We start from the raw sequence: 21,957 nt of genomic DNA on the forward strand, positions 1-21,957 counted from the left end.
ACAGGGTTATAATGGGGATTAAATTAGATAATGTATGTAAATTTATCATCCCGTTGCTTGGCCCAGATGAATCCCTCCTTGCCAGCTGTGGTTTCTTCTCTTTCTCTCTCCTCCTTCCGATACTGATAGTATGTTGTTAAGGGAAGTACCCATAATAGTACATGTATTGAGGAAATGAAGTAGAACTCTAAAAGACTTGGATTTTAGTCTTTGTGATTTTGCTAATTTATACCTAGTCCTTGGGCAAACACTTCACTTCTCTCTGCCTCCATTTAAATAAGCTACCAATGAGGGGATAAAACTTAATGATTTCTACAGTCCTTTAGAGCTATAATGGCCTGTGATTTTATATTTGGCATTTTCATTGTCTGGGAGTATTATTCCCTTGATAAGGACCTATAATACAGTATTTTTTCATGATGATATTAAAGTCGACATCTAAGTTGCATTTCTTAAACAGTTCTTTGAAGAAAGCATTCACCAGAAGGGGTTCATCATCTCATAAATCTTATTGAACAGGTTTTGAAAATTAAATGCATTCCATGCTCTGTAAATACAGAGGTGTTCATTTTTTACTTTTTTATGACCTTTCTCTGCTGCATATATTTACCTTAATATATTACCAGTGACATGGAAATGTTATCAGATTCTGCCTTGTTCAAGAATCTTCCAGTTCTTTGAATATAGGACCTAGAGCTGACTTTACTGGCTTTTGGAAACCCATTCCATATTGGAGCATCATCAGAAACAACCCCAAAGGTGGATTCTTTTGTGACATTTTTCAGCATAGTGTGTTGTGTTCAGTGTTGCACTTGGAAATATTGTTTGTATCCTGTATCCGAAGCCCTATTTTATCCTCTTTGGTTCTTCAGCCCTGACTTGCTCTCCTAAACTTGGTTTGCGGAGTACATGCCTCATGCTATCAAGAGCTTTAGGGCAAGAGATTGAAATATTTGGGCCAACACCACAGTGCCGATCATTGTGTCTTATGAAGTGGATCCTGAAAAATCTTGCATCCAGGCCAGAAGTTTGTTTTTCTTATTTGCTTATTTTAACACAAGAAGGATGGTAGAAAGAGCAACTCTTAAAAGAAATTGGAATTTTTCCTTGTTTTATAGAGCTCTTAATCATAATATCTTATGAGAAAAGCAATCTCTAAATCTATAGACACTGTTTGGAGAGGAATCACATAATCTATAATCTGTGGTTTCTCGGTTTTGGGGGTTGTTTATAACAGAAAAATTCTGGAGATACTTATGATAGCTGTAGACTTTTATGGCTTTTGTATTTAGACTATGATTCTTTAAAACTTCAAATACTATTGACCAAAATGTGTGTGTTTTATCTCTCGTAGGTTACTTTTGCTACCTGGTGTTTTAGCTCATCTCTGTTTTAGTCTTACAAGATTAATTAGTTGCATTGGTGGATGAAAACTGTTCTTGAACATTTTGTGACTTTTTTAGTTTCAAAGGTTGCTGCACAATTTATATTAAGTGTTTTACTGTACATATAATTATCTTAAGAGTTATTTTCAGGCCATTCTTGTGCAGTGTTGAACATCTTCCTGGTACTCAAAAATAATTGCTTAGATATATTCGTTAACAATTATTTTTTAAGTGTATTTGAATAGCATGAAATATAAAAGGGAATCTGCTTTATGACTTTTAGATAGGAAACATAGTCTTTAAACACTTGGATTTTTACTTAAGTCATAATTTGTATTCATGAAAGCTTTACTAGTAACATAGTTTTCTTTGTCTTATAGCAGAGCTTTTCCAGAAAACTTAACTGATTGCCAGGAGTCTCAAGATTAAGAATATACTTTCCTTATAGGTGGAAGCTGGAGACAAATAAGATAATTTTGAATGGAGAAAAGCAAAATGCTATAGATGCAAGTTCCTGCTGACACAGGGAGGCAGAAGGTAGAGCCAGTTGTCAACTGTTTGGGATGCTGTTTAAAACAGATGCAGCGTGACCCCCTCTGCTCCTTGGATCTACATTCTCATCACACAGGCCTTTCCCAGTGTGGCTAGGTTCTCTGATTCCTGTCAGTGAACACACTCCGTCAACACAGCCCCTCACTTGTTTTTCAGCTGGGAAGGATGAGCAGAAGGTCAGGTTACGACCTCCATTCCTCCTTCTCAGTGTGGCACTAGTAGGAGGGATGTGAGGGGACAGATAGGAGACAACTCCTCTGCTGGTTGTGCTACTATATTGATTATGCATCAACAGTGTAATATATCCTGGGTTTCTAATACACCCACTTTTGCTATTCCTGAAAACCTCATTAAAAGTCAAAACATTTATTATCAGGTTTTTAATGTGACATCACTATGCCAGCATCTTCTCTGGGGTATGTGTTTTGTTGTATTTTGCATTATTCTGACTAATTTGCAGTCATGGTGTTTGAATTCCATTTTCATTTGTCAGTCATCTTTTATAATAGCCTTCCTGATTATTATTTTTCTGTTACATGCAAGATTTTTTTTTCTTTTTTTTAAATGGGGAATTTTGAGTTTCTGTAATGTTTGAATTTTTAGCAATGAACATGGATTACATGGAAGTATGTGAGCAGAAAAATTAATAAAGGCTCTAAGGAATAGGTCATGATGTATGCAAAGATGTAACCATAGGACGTTTACTGAAGTATTGTTCGTAATAGCAAAAAAACTGAAACCTTAAGTATCCAATAATAGAAAAATGATTGAATAAATTATTTATAACCATGCAATGGGAGATTATGCAGCCATTAAAAATTGTGCTTACAAACTTATATTTATTAATATGGAAAGATGTATGTGATATTTCGAGGGGAAAACAGCAAGTTACCAAATAATATGTACCATATATAATCATTTTTTTGTTTAAAAAACAGAACAGTTGATAATCTCGAAAGCCCTTCTATAAGAAAAATATCTAGATGCTGAATAAATTACAATAGTGTAGTGAAACATGTCTTTTTAACATTTATTTTTGAATAATTTTCAACTTACAGAAATGTTGTAAAAATCATCCACACAACTGTTTACTCTTCACTGAGATTCCACAATGATTAAATTCTGCTCTATTGGGCAGCCCTGGTGGCTTAGCGGTTTAGCGCCACCTTCGGTCCAGGGCGTGATCCTGGAGACCCTGGATCGAGTCCCATGTCAGGCTCCCTGCATGGAGCCTGCTCCTTTCTCTGCCTGTGTCTCTGCCTCTTTCTCTGTGTGTCTCTCATTCATGAATAAATAAAGTCTTAAAAAAAAATTCTGCTTTATCTACCTTTTGCCTTCTTATTGTCTCTTTGTGTGTACGTATGTACGTGTGTGCATATATATAAAATTGTGTATATGTAATTGTTGTTTTAATTATTTGTGATTAAGTTGCAGACCTGTCAACCCATTACTCATAAATATTTCAGTGTTTATTTTCTAAAAACAAGAACACTTGGACCAAGCCACAGTGCACCATCAAAATCAGGAAATTAACATTGATATCATACTACCATTAAATCCATAGACTGCTTAAATTTTGCAGATTGTCTCAATAATGTTCTTTATTGGCTTCTGTTGTTATATGCCTCTTTAGACTTCTTCAATCTAGAACAGTCTTCAGTCTTTCCTTGAGTTAAAAGAATAGGTGCCTGTCATTTTGTAAAATATGCTTCTTTTGGGTTTGTTTGATGTTTTCTCATGATTAGATTCAAGTTATATGTTTTGGGGAGAAATACCACAGATGTTTTGCTCATTTCTTCTCAGTGCATTATTTCAGGAATCATAAGATATTGGTTTGTCCCATTATGTTAATTTTTAAATGGCAAAGATGCTTTTTGGCAAGTTTCTCCATTGTAAAATTAATAAATATTTTGTGTTTTAATAATTAATTAATACAGAATATGAATGGAAGTATTTTTAGACTTTGTTAATATCCTATCCCTCATCTAACGTTTATTCAGTAGTTTTAACATTCATTCATAATTCTTCAGTTATTACTCTGTTGTCAAGTGGCAATTTTCTAATTCCAGCATTTCTTCTATACTTACTAGCGTCACCTTCTCCTCTCCCATTTTCTTCCTTTCTGTTTGTAAGAACTCATGGAATTCTATTTTATTTAACTAGTTATAATCCATTACTGTCATTATTTATCTTAATACTCAGATTTTCTCAGATTTGGCTAGTGGGAGCTGCTTCAGATGGCTCTTCTGTCCTTTTTTTTTTTTATGAATTATAGTTGTTGTTGTTTTTTATGATAGTAACACAGAGAGAGAGAGAGAGAGGCAGAGACACAGGCAGAGGGAGAAGCAGGCTCCATGCACCGGGAGCCCGACGTGGGATTCGATCCCGGGTCTCCAGGATCGCGCCCTGGGCCAAAGGCAGGCGCCAAACCGCTACGCCACCCAGGGATCCCTTCTTCTGTCCTTCTGATATGTTCGTATTATTCTTTGAGAACTTCCTTGAATTCTTATCAAAAATATTTCAGGCTTATCTTTAACTTTCTCTGCCCAAGCCCTGGAATCAGCCATTTTTCCAAGAGCTCTGCTTCTTTTCATTGAAGACTGGTATTTAGAAACCAAGATCTGGGTGCTAGATGGGCTCATTGCTGCAAGGCTATTGTTTCTAAGCCCTTTCAGTGGACAGATCTAGGAAACACGTGAATGTTCACATATACACGATGAACATGTATAAACACACATGCATTTATATCTATTTGTCTATCTATCATCCACAGTAGAAACCGTAAGTTCACATCGATGACTTCCTCATAAGCCAACATCATGTGGTTATTCTTCCCCTTTCCCTTTCTATATTTATGCCCCTCTTTCTTGTCATGAGAAATCTTGTTCCCATCGTCCTCAGTATATTTCTTTATTTGATCAGTTGTCTTGTATGTAACAGTCTCTTGACCACACAGGCTATCTCCCTGGCTCAGTACTGCACAGTCAGGCTAGTTGAGTTCACCACGTCCTCCAGAACTCCCAGCCCTCACTGATGAGGATAACCACCCCTGACCCTGATCTGGCAGCATGTGAGCCCAGAATTTCCCAAGACCCCAGTAACATGCCAGTTCCAAGCTTACTTCCACCTTCATGGCAGTGTGCAAATGAAAGTACCTCTGTTCCCCTACCTCTCTCTGGCTGAGAGCTACCACAACCACAAAGTATAGAGTTCCAAAATGTCTTTCTAAACCAATAACAAGAAGCTGTTTGGTCTTAATTCTAACAATATAACATTTTAGAGCAAGTCAAAGTGTATCTTCATTTTTATAACTGCTTATTATTAAAGATGGAGCCAAGAGAAAGACAATTAATAGATTACCTTCATAATTATTTAAATAATTACATTTACATTTATTCCCGGGATTTGAGATGTCTTTGAGCCCCAAAAGTAAAGATCTTCTGTCAGATCTTGAGTAGAAAAATGATGCTTGGAGAGGTTCAGTAACTTTCCCAAATGACAACAGCCAATTAGTGGGTAAGCAAGTGCAGAAAAGTCCTGATTCAGACAAGTGAACTTCACTATAACATAGTGTGCTGTTCTGATTCCATCCAGAAGGCTGATAGAGCAATTAATAGTTTTTTTTAGCATATTGAATCATAAAATTATTTTATGCTTCTGAATTATTCTGGAACTTTTCAATTTCCTCAACTTTGTTTTCCCTCCAAGAATGAAAATCAGGTCCTAGGATTATAATGCTCATCTGTAATGTTTGTAATTTGAACTAAATGGGAGTTGACATCCGTTTGGGTCCTAGGTTTTGATTACTCTATTACATGACGTTCTTCAGTTTATTTCCTTGAGAATGTATTTTAACGACAGCATGTGTGTATCTGCCCACATGTATGTGTTTGGTGCAATAGAGACAAAAAATTGTGAGGAGATTTTTGGCAAGTCATTCATCTCTCTGCATTTCACTTTTCACATATAAAATGTAGAGGTAACTGTCAGCTACCCCACAGGGATGTTTAACTGATACGTAGAAAACACTGAGCATTCTAGAAGAAGATGCTTTACAACTTAGGGAGTTTCTCATTGTTTTCAGTAGCTGTTCCTCATGAAGAGTTTTTTGGGAAGAGGGTCTATTGAACATATTAATTCCACTATAATTTCCTCCACATGTATATTCCAGTAGCAATTATATAAACCCACATGCCGATGCTGTCCTTTCCTGCTGATGAGGAGGAAAATCCACCCATTAGTTTTTCCATTATTTCCTTCATCTATAGTGAAAGGAAATTATGATTTGAGATTGACTGGGTTACATTTCAGCCATCAAGTCACTTGGATTTACATATGTCATCAATCACTGTAATGCCAAGGTGGTTAAAACTACCTGGACACTACTGGTGCTTTTCTGTGGCTTCTATGGTTTGTGTTGGAGTGAAGTGGTCTATTTTTCTAACAGGTTAAATTTGTAAATTCTAATTTTGTTTTTATAAATATTAAGACAGTTCTTGCTCCATTTAATTTTTCAAAGTTACTTTTGCATTCCTGAAACTATATAAGGAAAAGTTTGGAAATCTAGTATTGACTGAGTAAATGCCTATTAACTGCTTTGTTCTATTCTGGCCAAATGTATTATTTTATCCAATCTTCACAAAAATATATGAGCAAACCTAGGCTCCCCTAACTGATCAGGGTTGGAAAATGGAATGATTCCTGTAAATTTACATAACTAGCAAGTAGCAAAACTCTTATCCCAGGAGTCTGGGAACATGGGCTCCAAGTTAAAAAAAGTTTGTGATGTAGTAAACATTATTCCCCCAACCTGCTTTCTAGGCCCCAAAGAGGTTGTGTTTATGTTTTCTTAGAAACATAGGTCACAGTCTCCCCTGCTTTGTTAAGTCCCTCTAGGTCAGAACCTAATAAGCACTCAGCAGTAACAATAACAGCACCACCAGCAACAGGAAAATAATCTGACATTCTTTGAGCATTAACCGATGTACCAGATACTATCCTTAGCACTTTACACATATTAGCCTACTTAATGCTTGAAAGAACTCTATGAGGTGTGCATACCTCTATAATCCCCATTTTATTGAAGAGGAAACTGAGACAAAGTTTAAGAGTTAATTGCCCAAATCAAACAGCAGATTAGTTTTGGAACTAGCATATGAACCCAGGTCGTTCATATGCACCCATGCTCTTGTCCTACACTATACCAGCCTTGCAAATGCTTGTTATACTAAAATTATGAATTGAAAATTAATGAAACCAATTCAGATTAAGTTAAGCTGAAAAAGCATCTATTGGGAGGACATAGAGTAGCTTACTGAGTCAGTAAGAAGCCAGGAGAACCAGGCTTGAGAAATAAGCAGGACCATGAAAGACTGGGGAGCAGAGAATATAGCCAGATGTGACATGGGAAGGGTGGTTATCAGGCTACTTCTGGTGCTGCCACCAAGGCCAGCATAGGTACTATGGCCAGTGGCCACTGGGTCATGGGACTCTTGGATCTGCTGCCATTGGTGATGCTGCTGTAGTCATACTAATGAACGTCCTGACTGCATTGTCATCTTTGCATCGCTTAGTAAGATCCAGAAGCCGAAACATTTGCCTGATAGAGCCCAGTCACATTATACAAAGGACAAGTTCAGTATGCTTTTTATTGAATTGTTCTGGTATATTCTGGGCAAAATAGTAACAGAAAAAAATGACGAACAACTTCCCAGTGTTGAACTCTAAGGATTAAGATACTTGCTCAGCAAAATTGACCCTGTTCTGTGGTGAAATCGTTTAGTAAAATGATTTGAGGAGTTGGCAGTTAGAGAATGAGAAGACACTGGTTATGTATTTGTTTAAGTCCAGTTACACTCTGGATCATGGATTACAGAGCATCACTTCCAGGTGGCTGATAATTGAGTCATAAAATACATCTTTTTTTCTGATTAATTTTAACTGAAGGTGAAATTGACTGGATATCAAAAGGTAATAGAAAAAGGTTGATAGTTTTGTTCATAAGTATGATTGGGATCACTGTTTTAAGAATTTTGTTGTACAGATCAAACTTCACCTTAACAAATGTTGTAATAAAACATTTTCAAGCCTTATCTGATGACTCACTGATTGTAAGCACTAATCCGTATAACAAGATTTTGGTGCAGTACAAGGAGTTGGGTCAGGCCATGAATCAGATTTGGCTTTTATCACACAACCTTAATTGAAACTCATTTTACTAGAATTCTGAGCTTAAGAATGATGGTTAAACTTTCTGAGTGTTTACAATGAGCCAGACAATGTATAGAGTACTTTGTATCTTCCCTTTTAATCCTCATAATAACCCTATAAAATAAGTATTATTATTGACACTTCAAGGATGGGACTGAGACTGAGAGAGAATAACTTGCCCAAGGTCATGCAGGAAGGGATGGATGGGTTTTAAATCCACATTTGTCTGACTCTCAAGCCTGCTTTTTATGGCTATGCTGTACTGTGGAAGAAAAATCATTAAGTCACAAGTTAACTCTGGGTTAGTATTCTTGAATTTTCAGATCAAGAGATTTCCTTGTCACTAGTTCTTAGAGAACAACTTTCTGTTTTTAGATTGAGTAACTAGACAAGTGTTATTCCATCCAAGATTCGTTCCTTGAGCTAAAAGAATATAAAGAATATAAATTGTTATTGCCACATAGTCTTTCCTGCCTATACCACTCTCACACATGTCATATCGGATGTGTAGGTGAGATGACTTCTCACGATTTGGGTAGGATGGCCCAGGGTGAGGTAGGCAGTGTGGCATCTTAGATCATCTCTAATGCTCCAAGCCACTGATTATTAGGGATTTGTGAAAATATGCAGTCCTTTCTTGAAAAACCTTCTGTAGATGCCGTCTCTTGACAGTGACAAACACTAAAATTTACCAAGCATCCTGTAATAGAATATTTGCTTTTATTTGGGTTCAGTTTTCCCTTTGAGCTTCAAGTTGAGTTCAGGTTTTCTGGGATTGAGATGCCAGGTCTTCTTCATCTTGATAGAATTTTCATGGTTTTGACTGAGTTTGCTGACTTGTGACTAATTTTTAGTCTTTTACATGGACTTTAGTAAACCCATGAATTGATAAGGAAGTCTCGTGTCTGCATTCAAAACTGCTTACCCTAACCCTATCCCATATTATAAATGTTTCTTTCCTGCTCAGTTTAGACCATGTGCTTATGTATTCTGAATAGGTGTATATCCTAAAATATACACCTATACAGAGGAACAAAAAAGTCCTGATACTATGCAACAGTGTGTGGTAATAACCCAAGTTCAGCGAACAAGTGCAGTGAACCTGATGCAGAGTAAAAGCCAAATCTACTGGTGTCATGACAGAAGGCTCTGTTAAGTAATTTTTCAAAAATTTCATACTCATTGGGGCAGCCTCAGTGGCGCAGCGGTTTAGCGCCGCCTGCAGCCCGGGGCGTGATCCTGGAGACCCTGGATCAAGTCCCACATGAGGCTCTCTGTATGATGCCTGCTTCTCCCTCTGCCTGTGTCTCTGCCTCTCTCTCTCTCTCTCTGTCTCTATGAATAAATAAATAAAATCTTTAAAAATTTTTTTCATACTCCTTAAGCTGATTTTGTTTACTAAAATTCTGTTGATTTTGTTTGAATATGAACTGTTCCCCCCCTTGATTCTTTTTTTGTTGTTGAGTATAGGTTTTTTGGGGGTTTTGGGGGTGTATGTGTATTTTTAATTAAGCTGTTTTCAGGGTGCTTAGTGGATCCATCAAAAGCCAGATTTGGTACCATGTTCAGGGGTGAATAGATTCAAGACTGCACCTATGAATCTCTCTACAATTGGCTTTGTGCACATACATCCAGCATACCTGGCTAGGCCAATGCTTTTTAGTCAGATATTTAAACAGATAATGGGGAAGGCTGTTACATCTTTATTGTCATTAACAGAGCTCTCAGGAAAGGCCTGCTTTATATTCTAACAAGGGAACTTATTATGTGTGAATGGAAGTATTAATAAGGACCTGAGGATTTTTTTTATTTAGTTTGCAAAGTGGCACACCCCCATATATGGTAGATAAATGTGTTTTTTCTCGTAAGTAACCAACATATGGGAGAGGTAGAAATTATTTGTGATTTGCATGTCATTATAATGATATTTTAAAAGCTGTGTGGCTCTGGACCTTGGGCAGGGGCTTAGAAAGTTTCCTGGTAACAAACTAAGCATTTCTTGTAACAGGATGTGAACGGCAACAGAATGCTCTAGGCGATATTAAATTGGGGTGATTTTTAGAAAGTGACAAATGTTTTATGTTTCCTAAATCCGAGATGGGTTCTACCAGCTGCACATGGTTGCCAAGTTATGTTATCACTTGCCTGCTTTGTAACTGCTTCAATTATTTCCTCCCCCAGCCCTGTATGATGAGATTCGTCAGTTTCGCAAGGCCTGTGGGGAGGCTCATCTCAAAACCATCTTAGCAACAGGAGAACTTGCATCTCTTACTAATGTCTATAAAGCCAGTATGATAGCAATGATGGCAGGTAAGTGTTCTAATTCAAATGATTATATAAATTGAATTGATGTTTTTAGGAGAAACAAGCAAGCTAAAATATTTGGCTATTAGCTAAAAAATGCTAACCACTTGGACATTTTTGTAGGAGGACTCAGATATTCTGTGAATACATGTACAGTGTGAAGTGGTCACAAACTTGGCTTTCTCTCACGTTTTTTGTGGCATTTCATTGCTGCACTATCCTTGTAAGGCAGTAGATGGCTCTCTTGTTAGTGAATTGCCTTCTTGTTATTCTTTGATTATTCATTCATCAACATATGTTAGACAGGAATTTCTTTAACTCTGACTTATTCCTCTCTGTGAATTTAAGTGTTTGATTTTTCTCAGAGATGTGTAACTATACCGTCTAAGGCAGCCTGTGCTTTTGTTTGTGTTAATTTTTCTTTTAAAATGGAGTGCAATATCATTGCTTTTTATACTTTCAAATGCAGGTTGACTTCTTCATCTCCTTGAACAGCAGGCCTGCCTGTCCGTTCATACATCTAAGCTTGAAACCTGGGAGTCAAGCTTGGTTCCTTCTTTTCCTCACCTTCACGTGAACTAGTGAATGAGTATTGAGAAGTCTACCTCTTCACTGTATCTAACACATCTTCTCTCCATCCTGCGTGCTGCCATCTCCGGCCATACCCAGCATGGATCACATCAGTCTCCTCACTACTTGCCCCGTCTCTGCTTTTGTTCCCATCCAATCTGTTTCCCACACTGTTGCCAGAATAGTCTCTTAAAAATGCTAATTTGATTTTGGTAGTGCTTGCTTAAAATCCTTTGGTGGCTTACGCTGTCCCTGGACCCAGTTGGAGACAAAGGAAAATACTTGTGCACCTGTACACTTGAGCTAGTATTTGCCAGCAGGGCACCTCTGAATCCAGTGTGCTTTATGTAATCTTGCCACTGAATGATTCTTTTAATACATAAGAAAAATGTGAAGGTGGAGAGCACATGAGGAGAGAGGTGATGGAAGGAGCAGCCTTCTCTTCAGCGAGATGTGAGGGAAATAAAATTCACTTGCATTAATAAGAAACAACACACACGTACACACACACACACACAAGGCCTTCACCAGAAGCTGCACTCTCTACCTCCCCTGCCCTCCACTCTCACATCACTTTCAGAGAGCCAGGGTCACCACAAGGGGCACCTGGCCTGCCCAGTCAAAGAAAAAAAATCCTTTAGTGGATTCCCTTCATTGTCAAGGTAAAATGTAAATTCCTTCAGCCTGACTTTAAAGGTCCTTCTTAAGACCCTGCCTATGCCTTTACAGTCTCATTGTTCCTTCACACCATATGCTCCAGCTGTATGAAATTCCTTATAGTTCTCCACAGATGGCACCATCCAACCCTTTCAAGTCATCATACATGCTGTGGCCATTGCCTGGAATGCCTTTTGCCCAAGTAATTCCTTCATAGCTTTGGATTCAGCACAGGCGTCCCCTTTTTCAAGAGTATTTCCCCAATACTGCTTCCTCCCTCACCATTTCGTTCAGTATCTCGTCTGCATGCCCCCAGGGCATTTTGTTGAACCCTCTGTCAGGTGACATAACACATTTAGCGTGAATTAGTATTACATTTCTAGATGCCCTACCAGTGGCTCCGTATCTGGGTGAAGATACATGACTTCTCAGGTCTTCACTATGAACCTCTGTTGTAGTCACCCTCTAGATTTTTATACTCATATACTTTTTGAGTACTGTCAGATTGTCATTGTTCCCTGGAACTCTACAGAAAATCAACCTGCTGGGCATTCATGAAGCTATTGCTCTACTCATTGCCACTGTATCCAGATGATCTCTGCTCTGGTTGTTTCATTTAGAGCACAACCTCTGAAAACCTAAGGATGAGGAATAATGGAAGATGGTAAACAGTGGGTTATCGGTTACGTTGGCATTTCAAAAGTCTGCAATAATAGAAGACTCGCTGCAGCTCTTATGAGCCTGGGTAAAGCCCCTTGGAGTCCTAGGTAGGCAGGTAAAAAACTCCCTTTTCATGCTCCTTGCCAGGACAAGGGATTGTTAGCCCAGAATGCTGTGGTCCAGGTCATAAGGAAAGTATATTCATTCTGGGAGGTCAGCCAACCTCCAGCCTATCCTACTCACTGTACCTACTGCTCATGATAGGAACATGGTATTAAGTCGTCATGCCAGGAAGCCCCTATTCTACCCTCCACAAGAAAAAAAACAAAACCAAACCAAACATGAGTAGGAACATGCTGTCCCCTGTCTCTTCCTGTCTGCATGTATCTCTGTCCAAGTGGTTGCTTATCTCTTTCATTTCTTCATTTAATCAGTGTCTGTTGAACACTTCCTATGGGTAAGAAAACTTATATTTGTGTGTGCGTTACCAGATACTTTAAAATGATATTCCTTAATCTTCACATCAACTCAGTCGTTGATGAAGAAATTTAAAAGTGACTTGTCTAAGGTCACAAAGCTAATAGATCACATATAGTCATTATTTGAACATAGGTCTTCTGGCTCCAGGGTTATTACTTTCGCTGTAACACAGCTGTCTCCTCAGGTACTGTGCTTGACCTTATAATGAGTTAAGTAAGACACATAACCATCTTTGCAAGATATAATAAGTGAAAGCATTCAGCATACTTCCTGGCCGATAGTTTATGGTTCATATTCTCTTAAGAAGGTATATAATAGAAATGAAGTATGTTTTGAAGAATTTTTAAGAATTCTGGACTGAATTTACATTTATATATATTACAGTTCTACCTTGGCATTTTTTATTGATATATTTTTTCCTTAAAAATCAACTTCATTGAGGTAAATTTGTATACATTGGGGTGTTAAGTGTACAATATGATGACTTTCTACAATATATATTTTCCATCATCCCAGAAATATTTTTGGTGCCTCTGCTTTCAGTTCCACACTTTTTACCTTCTGCCCCAGCTGCCATTAGTGCTCTGATTTTATCTGCATAGATTGGCTTTGCCAGTTTTAGAACATCATAGAGTTATACAGTATGTACTCTTCTGTGCCTGTTCTCCCTCCACCCGGAAGATAATAGCAGTGAGATCTATCCATGTTGTTCTGTGTGTAGGAGTCTGCTTAGGTATTCCATTGTACAAATATACCGAGTTGCCAAATTTATTGCTGTAAAATTTATGATATTCCAGTGTCTATAGGGTCTGTAGTTATACCTCCTTTTTTACTTTTGATGTTGTCATTTTTGTTTTCTTTCCTGTTGTTTGTTAGTTTCTGTCTTTCTTCTTGGTAGAAAAGAATATTGCTAGAGTTCTGCCAATTTTATTAATCTTTTCAGAGAACTAATTTTTTGCTTTGTTGCTTTTTCATCCTCATTGAGTTAAAAATACTGCTAATTTCCCTTGTGATATCTCTTGGTATTTAGGATATTATTAGAGTGTTATTTATAATAAACATTTATATTGGAGCACCTAAATACATAAAGCAAATATTAACAGAGATAGATCAACAGAATGTTTAATTCCCAAGTATTCTGTGCTTCTCTGGATATCTTATTGTTATTGACTTGTAATTTAAAATTCTGTTATGCTCAGGGAAGAGTAAGAATTTTTTGTCTTTTGAAGTTAAAGAGCTTTGTAGCCCATTTTATGGTATATTTTAAGTATGCATCCAGTGCACTTGAAAAGAATATCATGTATTTGCAGATACTAGTATCAGTGTTCTATAAATATCAAGTAGGTCAAGTTGGTGATCACATTTTTCAGATCTGGTTTTGTTTTATTTTGTTTTGGTCTACCTGTTCTGTATATTACCAAGAGACAAGGGTGTTAAAGTCTCCAAATATGATTGTAGATTTGTCCACTTACTGCTTTAGTTTTGTCAGTTTTTTTGAAATGTATTTTGGAGTTTTGTTATTAAGTATATACACTTTTAGGATTGTTATGTTTGTTTACCTGTTGAATTAATGCTTTTATTATGACATGTCCCTTTTTATTTCCTGTATTAGTCCTGTCTGAATGTCTGCTTTGTCTGGTATTAATCTAACCCGACCAGATTTCTTGTGTGTTTCTTACCATTTACATGGTATATCTTTTTCTCATCCTTTTATTATGAAAAAAATATGTGTATGTATGAAATATATAACCCATCTTCTGTTATATATATAAAGCTATCTCTTGTAGGCAGTCTGTTTTTCTTCCATTGTGAGAATCTGTACTTTTAATTAGAATGTTTTGTTCATTTTCATTTTACACAATATTTGATATGATAGAACTTAAATCTGTCATTTTGCAATTAGTTTCCTATTTATTCTGATCCATTTTTTCTTTTCTCCTGCTATCTTTTGGGTTCATTAAATATTTGATAACACTTCATTTTATTTTTTCTCTATTTGCTTTTTATTTACAGCCTTTTTGTACCTTTCAAGCAGTTGCTCTAGCAATTACAATATGCATCTTTTAAAAAATATATATTATTTATTTATTTATTCATGAGAGACGCAGAGAAGCAGAGACCTAGACAGAGGGAGAAGTAGGCTCTCTGTGGGGAACCTGATGCGGAACTTGGTCCTGGGTCTCCAGGATCACGCCCTGAGCCGAAGGCAGAAGTTCAACCACTGAGCCACCCAGGCGTCCCACAATATGCATCTTTAACTTACCACATTTTACATAGATTTAATATTATTCTACTTTACAGTTCATGTGTTATGAGTGCAAAAACCTTAACAACAGTTGTGTGTTTACACCCTCTTTAGTCCTTTGACTTATTTTAGTGGTGTTCTTCCATCTATTTATAAAACTCCTCCTTAAATAGGATGTGATTTTTGTTTTAACAGTCATTTGTCCTTTAAGGACATTAAAAGAAAACTAAGCAAAACTAGTCTTTTATATTTTCTCACACATATGTCGTTTCCTTCTTTATTCTTACTTGTAAGTCTGCTGGTGACTAATTCTCTTAGATTTTGTCCATCTGAAAATGTGTTCATTTTGCATTCATGTTTCAAGGTATGTTTGCTGAATATGGTGTTCCAGATTATTGTTTTATTTTTATTTCAATACATTAAACATGCCATTCCATTTCTTGGAATTCCACTTTTTCTTGTTTCCTTGTAAGTAAGGTTTCCTCTTACTCTGGTTGTGGTCAATTAGTATTATCTCTTTATCCTTGTTTTTTTAACTAATTTGACCATGATGTGCCTAAATATGATTTTCTTTGTATTTATCCTGCTTTTAGTTTCCTAAACTTCTTGGATTTGTAGGTTGATGTTTTCCACCCAGTTTTGGACTAAAATGTCCATAGTTATTTTTTCAAATATATTTTCGACCCCCCTTTTCCCTTCTAGGACTTTAAGTATGGGAGTGCTAGATAGTGTCTCACAGGTTACTGAAGTCCTGTTTATTTTTTTATTTTTAGTTTTTTAAAGATTTATTTATTTTAGGGAGAGGAGAGAGCATGAGTGGGAGGGGAATCTCCAGCAGACTCTTCCCTGAGCATGGATCCTGATGCGGGTCTCAATCTCACAACTGGAGATGAAACCAAGAGTCTAATGCTCAGCCAACTATTCTACCGAGGCACCCCCTGTTCATTTTAATTTAATTTAATTTAATTTAATTTAATTTAATTTAATTTAATTTAATTAATTTTTTTTTTTTAAGATTTATTTATTTATGATAGACATAGAGAGAAAGAGAGAGGCAGAGACACAGGAGGAGGGAGAAGCAGGCTCCATGCTGGGAGCCCGACGTGGGACTCGATCCCGGGACTCCAGGATCGCACCCTGGGCCAAAGGCAGGCGATAAACCGCTGAGCCACCCAGGGATCCCCCATTTTAATTTTAATCTTTTTTTCCTTCCTCTGTTCTTCTGATTGGTTAATTTACATGGATCATCAAGTTCATTGACCCTTATTTTCCGCTCAAATTTGCTCTTATGCCCATGTAGTGAAATTTATGCTATTGTACATACATTTTTCGTTTTAGAATTTCCATTTCATTTTTTTTAGAGATTCATTTCTCTGCTGATGTTCAACATTTTTTCACTCATTGAGATTATATTTTTTATAAGTCTTTGAACATATTTATAACAGTTGATTAAAAGTCCTTCCCTACTAATTTATGTAACTGGATTATCTCGGCATCTGTATCTGAGCTGCCAGTTTTCCAGGGCCTGAAAATAGTTGCCTTTTATATTTTGTTTCAGTGGTATGGCTGTAGCAGGAGGGTAAATCTGGTACATTTATTCTGTTTTATCTTCATAGCTTTTGTTTTCTCTTTAATTTAGCATAAAAATCTCAAAAGGAAAGATGTTTTATAATTCACATTAATAATAGTTATCTTGTTACATTGATAGCTATTTAGATTATTGCAGACCAATTCTCTGGATAGTAAGCTAGAGACATGTAACTGTATTGGTCTGGTATCAGGCTTCATTGTAAATAAAAAGCTAACCTAGATGTTCCCATGTTTGGTCAACTAGATTGCTAGCTTACTCTTGGTTTACTTTGGTTTAGGTCTTTCAGATGTTTTAAGGGAAGGAGCCATAGGTCATGGAGTTAGAAGACCTGGATTCTTGTTCTTTCTTGCACAGTTTGTGACTTTAAGTAAATAAATTAATCTGATTATCATTTCAAGTGAAGTAATGTGTATGGCTGCATTATATAGAAAGTACTTTGCAAGTTATTAAAAAATATCAGCATACCTTCCTACGCCATCCTACCTCAGTTGGGAAGGAAACATAATTGAATCTTTTTTTCCTAGACTATTATAAGGCATTATTCAGACTATCACTTTTCAGAACCATCTGGTGTAGCTGCAGGAGATAGAATATATTGAGCAGGATTCCATTCTGTGATGATCTCAAAGCTTATTAATATGTTAGTAGGATTGTTCAGCGAATCTTAGATAGGAACTTGTTTTGCCAACTTTTGGCTCTGTCTTAAAAAAGAAAATTTTCAAAAGAATTTGATCAGTTTAGAATCACTATTAGATGTGGCCCAATTAAATTGTTTATCCTATACTTCTCAGCTGTGGTTATTTGTCATACCTCCTAATTCCTTTACTCTGGAAACTATAAGCCACCTTATCTCCTTAGATGTGTATTGGAATAAAATATTTAACTGGAGATCACTTACTCAGCAGCCACAATGATCCAGAATGAAGCCAGGAACTAGGAGGAAAAAAAGGAAAGAAAATATTTCAAAGAGATGAAATATATGTAATACAATCTACAGTACAATAGTAATAGCAGCATTTCTTGAACTCTTACTATGTGACAGATACTATTTTAAGGACTTTATATATGTTTACATTTAACCTTCACAGTAACTCTATGAGGTAGGTACTTTTCTATGGCAAAATGGGAACATCAGTTAAAAAGGATTTTTTGCTGCAATTCTATATGGTCATTATTGATATTTGGAAACATTCCACATACTTCTGTCTTTGTTACATCATTTCCTTTGTCTATTACAGCTTTCTCTTCTCCTCTTAGCTGTTTTTATAGATTTAAATAAAATATTCATACTTTGCCAAACCTCTCCATGATCCTCTAGAGGCAGAATTAATTATTGTTCATACCGTTGTGCTCCTAGGACAGTTGTGAATACTGGTAGCATTTGTCATACAGTATCATCATCCATTGTTTTACCTGTTGAGTCTTTTGCAAAACTATGAACCATCCTGAGCCAAGGACTATCTCTAATTTATTTGTATTTCTCTGTGATTGCTACTATGCCTGGCATCTAAGACAGCCTAAGAAAATATTTTGAAATGAATGAATGAACAAATGGACAGACAGATGAATGAGAAAGAAAGAGATAAGGAAAAGTAAAAACAGGCAAAGTAAACACTGAAGACCTAGATTCAACCTTCCAGATGTACCACGACCTTGTAGAATTTGGACGTGTTATCTGGAGAGCAAAATTTTATTTTAATTGAACAAAAAGATAGATAATTTATAGTGTTGACAAGGAGATTATGTATTGGGGGCATTGTTTGAATGACACAAGCAGTGGTATGACATATAAAAGTTTTGAGAAGATTCTGAGGCAGCTGGAGGGCTACAGAAAAACTTCTGCCTTGGCTTTTTGGTCAAGGAAAATGGATCTGACTTTCACATTGCTGGCAGTATGGTGAGAGAAATACAAATAAAGGAGGGGGTGAGGTAAGAGTAAGCAATTCAAAAGGAATATAATCAGGAAAGAAAAACGAGAGCCATATTTTTTCATCAAACAATCCAAAAACAAGGTGATAGGAAGTAAGATAGAAAGGGAAACATGCTTATAGAAAAGAGAAGTCTAAAGCAGGTCCATCTACTGCTAAGGGATTTCAGCCCCGCAAACGCACACATTAAGAATAATGCCAGAATGTAGAAAAGTGGCTTTATCTTTCAGTAGCGGTGGACTGTTCACACACACGCAACAGCTAACAAGCTCCATTCTGAAGTTATTCTAGACCTTATCTTTGGAAATAATGCAGGCATGATAAATAAGGTTGGAGTAGAAAAGCACTAAAGATGCAATCATAATGTCATCAGGTTTGAATTGCTGATGAAGATCTGTGGGAAGAGTACGAACACAAAAATATGGGGCTTGAGAAAAGCAGACCTTGAAGGAATGCAAAATGAGTTTTGAACTTGGCTGGAATTTTGTAATGTATAGGAAATCAAAAATGAAAAAAGTAGAAACCAGGGGAGGGGATATTTGAAATTCAACCCAATAAGATCAGAGTAATTCAGGAACAATAAGATGAAGCAGAGAAATAAAAGAAAGTATAAGGGAAGCCATTAAAAATAATAAAACGGGAAGAAAATAAACCGTGAGAAACCTGTTATAACTGAAGGAAACCAACGCTTTAAAAGAAATGCTGTGATTAGGAGGAAATTAACATCTAAGATTTAAAAACCATTTTTAAAAATTTAAATGGGAGTCAAATGGTAGAGTAAATGACAGTGTATTTTTATTTTTCTCAAGATTGTCACAAGTCACACTGAGTCCTTCATCTGAGGCTGAAAATCTTTGTATACTCAAGAAGTATTGATCCAGATGGCACATCTAGACCCCTGTGGGGATCCAGCCTGGTTTTCTCGTTTGGGGGGTTTTTAAAAATAAGATCTTGCCTTTCATAGGAAAAACATTTAATTTATGAAAAGATATGCTACAGCTGAGAGTTCACCACTGGGGAAAGTGTAAGAATATCGGGTTGGGTTAAGAGTTAATGGATTTAAAGCATAAATTGGTTTACAGTTCCTTAAACTAGCCCTGAAAATTAAACCACCGATAGAATAAGAACTAATTAACTTGTCATCTCATTTCAGGGAGCAAATTTAAATTTAGCCCCCCGGAGCAAAAGTTTCAGGTTTACCCCTTCATACCCACCCACCCACCCTGCAGTCCTCGTGCACCCTCTCACCATCCTTTGTTGAATGCAAAATAGCTCAGTACGAGAGAGAAGCTGCCATGTTTTCTGGCCTTCCAGTAGTACAGGAACTTCTGATGGTTCATTTTGGGGTATGTGTGTTGTTTTAAAGAAAATAAGTATACATTTAAACATAAAGTGTTTTCTTTGCCTCTTCATGGCTGCTTTTAGAGGGAAAAAAAAGCAAATAAGCTTCATTTTTTTATGTTGTATATACTAGTGTGTATGTGTGTAAGATTTTTAAAAACATAACCCACCGTATTCTAAAATCTTATAACAACAACAACAACAACAAAAAAATACCAACCTAAAATCTTATAACTGCCTTCTCCAGAGGTAGCTTGTTCAGAGAAACTTGTAGGTACAGGGCTGACGCCTAGGAAGTACTTATTGATGGGTTTAGTTATCAGGTACAAAGGCATTGATAGATATATTTGTAAACAACATGTATAAAATTCAGTTTTTTAATAAATATATGTTTTGAATTAAAAGAAACATTAAGGGATTTTTTTTCATGTCTCGATGAAATTCTGATACATGACAAAGAGGCCAGGCCTATAGATACTTGCTCACATTTCTGAGATTCTGTTACTCTTTTGTCTTCAATTCCAAACACGTTCACTTCTGTTATTTATTCTTTAATGTCTCTGCTGGATGGTTACTGATGTATTGGCAAACTCTTAAATGCTAGGAAATTGGAATCCTTGAATGGGTTTCTCAGCATATTGCACCAGGTAGATATTTGATACACATTTGTTGAATGAGCAAATGAGTAAAGATTAATAAATCATGGGAGGTTACTAGTTCACAGATTCTTTTTGCAGTTGTCTTAAGAGGGCACTAGGGGAGGTACCTTATCATCTTGTAATAGATGAAAACCTGGGTGCTGAGAAGTTAAGTGAAAAGACCAAGGCCATATACTGAGGCAATGGCAAAATTCTGAAGGACTCTTGACTCGAGATTCCATGTACAATCCTGTTCTCCATCCTGCAATTCCTCTGTATGTAAGATATTATATAGAAGCTGTGTATAATCTTTGGAGGCACAGATGTATTTTTAGAGTCTCTGAGTGAGATTTATATGTTGAGCTGACTTTTTTATTGACAAGCAAAGTAAAGACAATACAGAGGAAGCAAGGACAATAGAGAGACACAGTATTTGGAGGAAAACTACAGGGGATGGCAGACATGAAATAAACATGAAGGAGAACAATGGAAGTAAGCCCAGGGGCCCATGCATGATAGGCCTGCAGTAACCCTTGTTGAGTGAAAAGGAAGGGTACCTAGAGTATCCTCACCTCAGGTGGATTATACTGTTTGTGTGTGTGTGTTTACCTGCTCTGCTGATGGTCCCCATGATGACGCCCTCGGAATATCAGTGGGGTCATGACTTAATGACTGCTGCTGGAGTCCTGCACTGAGGCTCTTGATTATTTTCAGATTTTCTACCTGGATGGTGAGAGGACAACTAGGGAGTGATCCAGAAAGTGGACCTTTCGCTTATCCACCCAGTGGAGTCAGTCTGAGAATGAAGGAGCAGAGGGGGTGACATAAAAGGGTATGGGACAGTAGTGATGAGATTGGAGCACGTGTAGAGGATTGACCTAGCAAAGGATGAGGGGCATTAAAAACTTCTTATGAAGAGCGATCAAAAGGAAAGTGGGCATCTTATTTGGGAGGACGGCAGTTGCTGGGGTTATGATACTGAATTCAAATACTTGTATACACCCATACAAAAAGGATGAAAAAGCATGATTAATCTCTATTATTCCAATATAGGAGGACTGGGAGCCAGCTTTTAGAAGTTGTGGAAAGATGGATTCTGGCCTCGTATAAGGCAGAGTTTTGTTAAGGTCCAGATTTTCCAGAAATTGGATGGGTCACATCAGGAGTAGGAGATATTCAAAGCACAGGCTAAATGACAGCCCAATGGAGCTGTTACATATGTGATATTAAGTGCCCATAAGAGATGTGTGCTGTTTTAGAGTTCAGTGTGATCCTATGAAGAAGAGAAAAACATATCACACACATACACACAACTGTTACATGTGTATGAGACATTTCAATGTATATTACAATCCAGTATAGACAGGGCCCCAAATATGGAAATAATGAGAAAAGA

General features: G+C 36.8%; 1 protein-coding gene across 2 annotated transcripts in view; it reads left to right on the forward strand.

Annotated features, from left to right (window-relative positions):
- DERA (deoxyribose-phosphate aldolase) overlaps nucleotides 1–21,957 on the forward strand; it is a 117,463-nt gene that overhangs the window by 61,562 nt on the left and 33,944 nt on the right. The window contains exon 6 of one of the 2 annotated variants that reach the window (XM_038576915.1): nucleotides 10,329–10,457. The exons of the other annotated variant lie outside the window; for it this stretch is intronic. Within the exon in view, the coding sequence (XP_038432843.1) occupies nucleotides 10,329–10,457 (129 nt within the window). The remainder of the gene's footprint in view (nucleotides 1–10,328; nucleotides 10,458–21,957) is intronic. 2 annotated transcript variants of the gene reach the window in all.

Source organism: Canis lupus, chromosome 27 (genome assembly GCF_011100685.1).
Source record: "Canis lupus familiaris isolate Mischka breed German Shepherd chromosome 27, alternate assembly UU_Cfam_GSD_1.0, whole genome shotgun sequence".
Taxonomy (NCBI): Eukaryota; Metazoa; Chordata; class Mammalia; order Carnivora; family Canidae; genus Canis; species Canis lupus.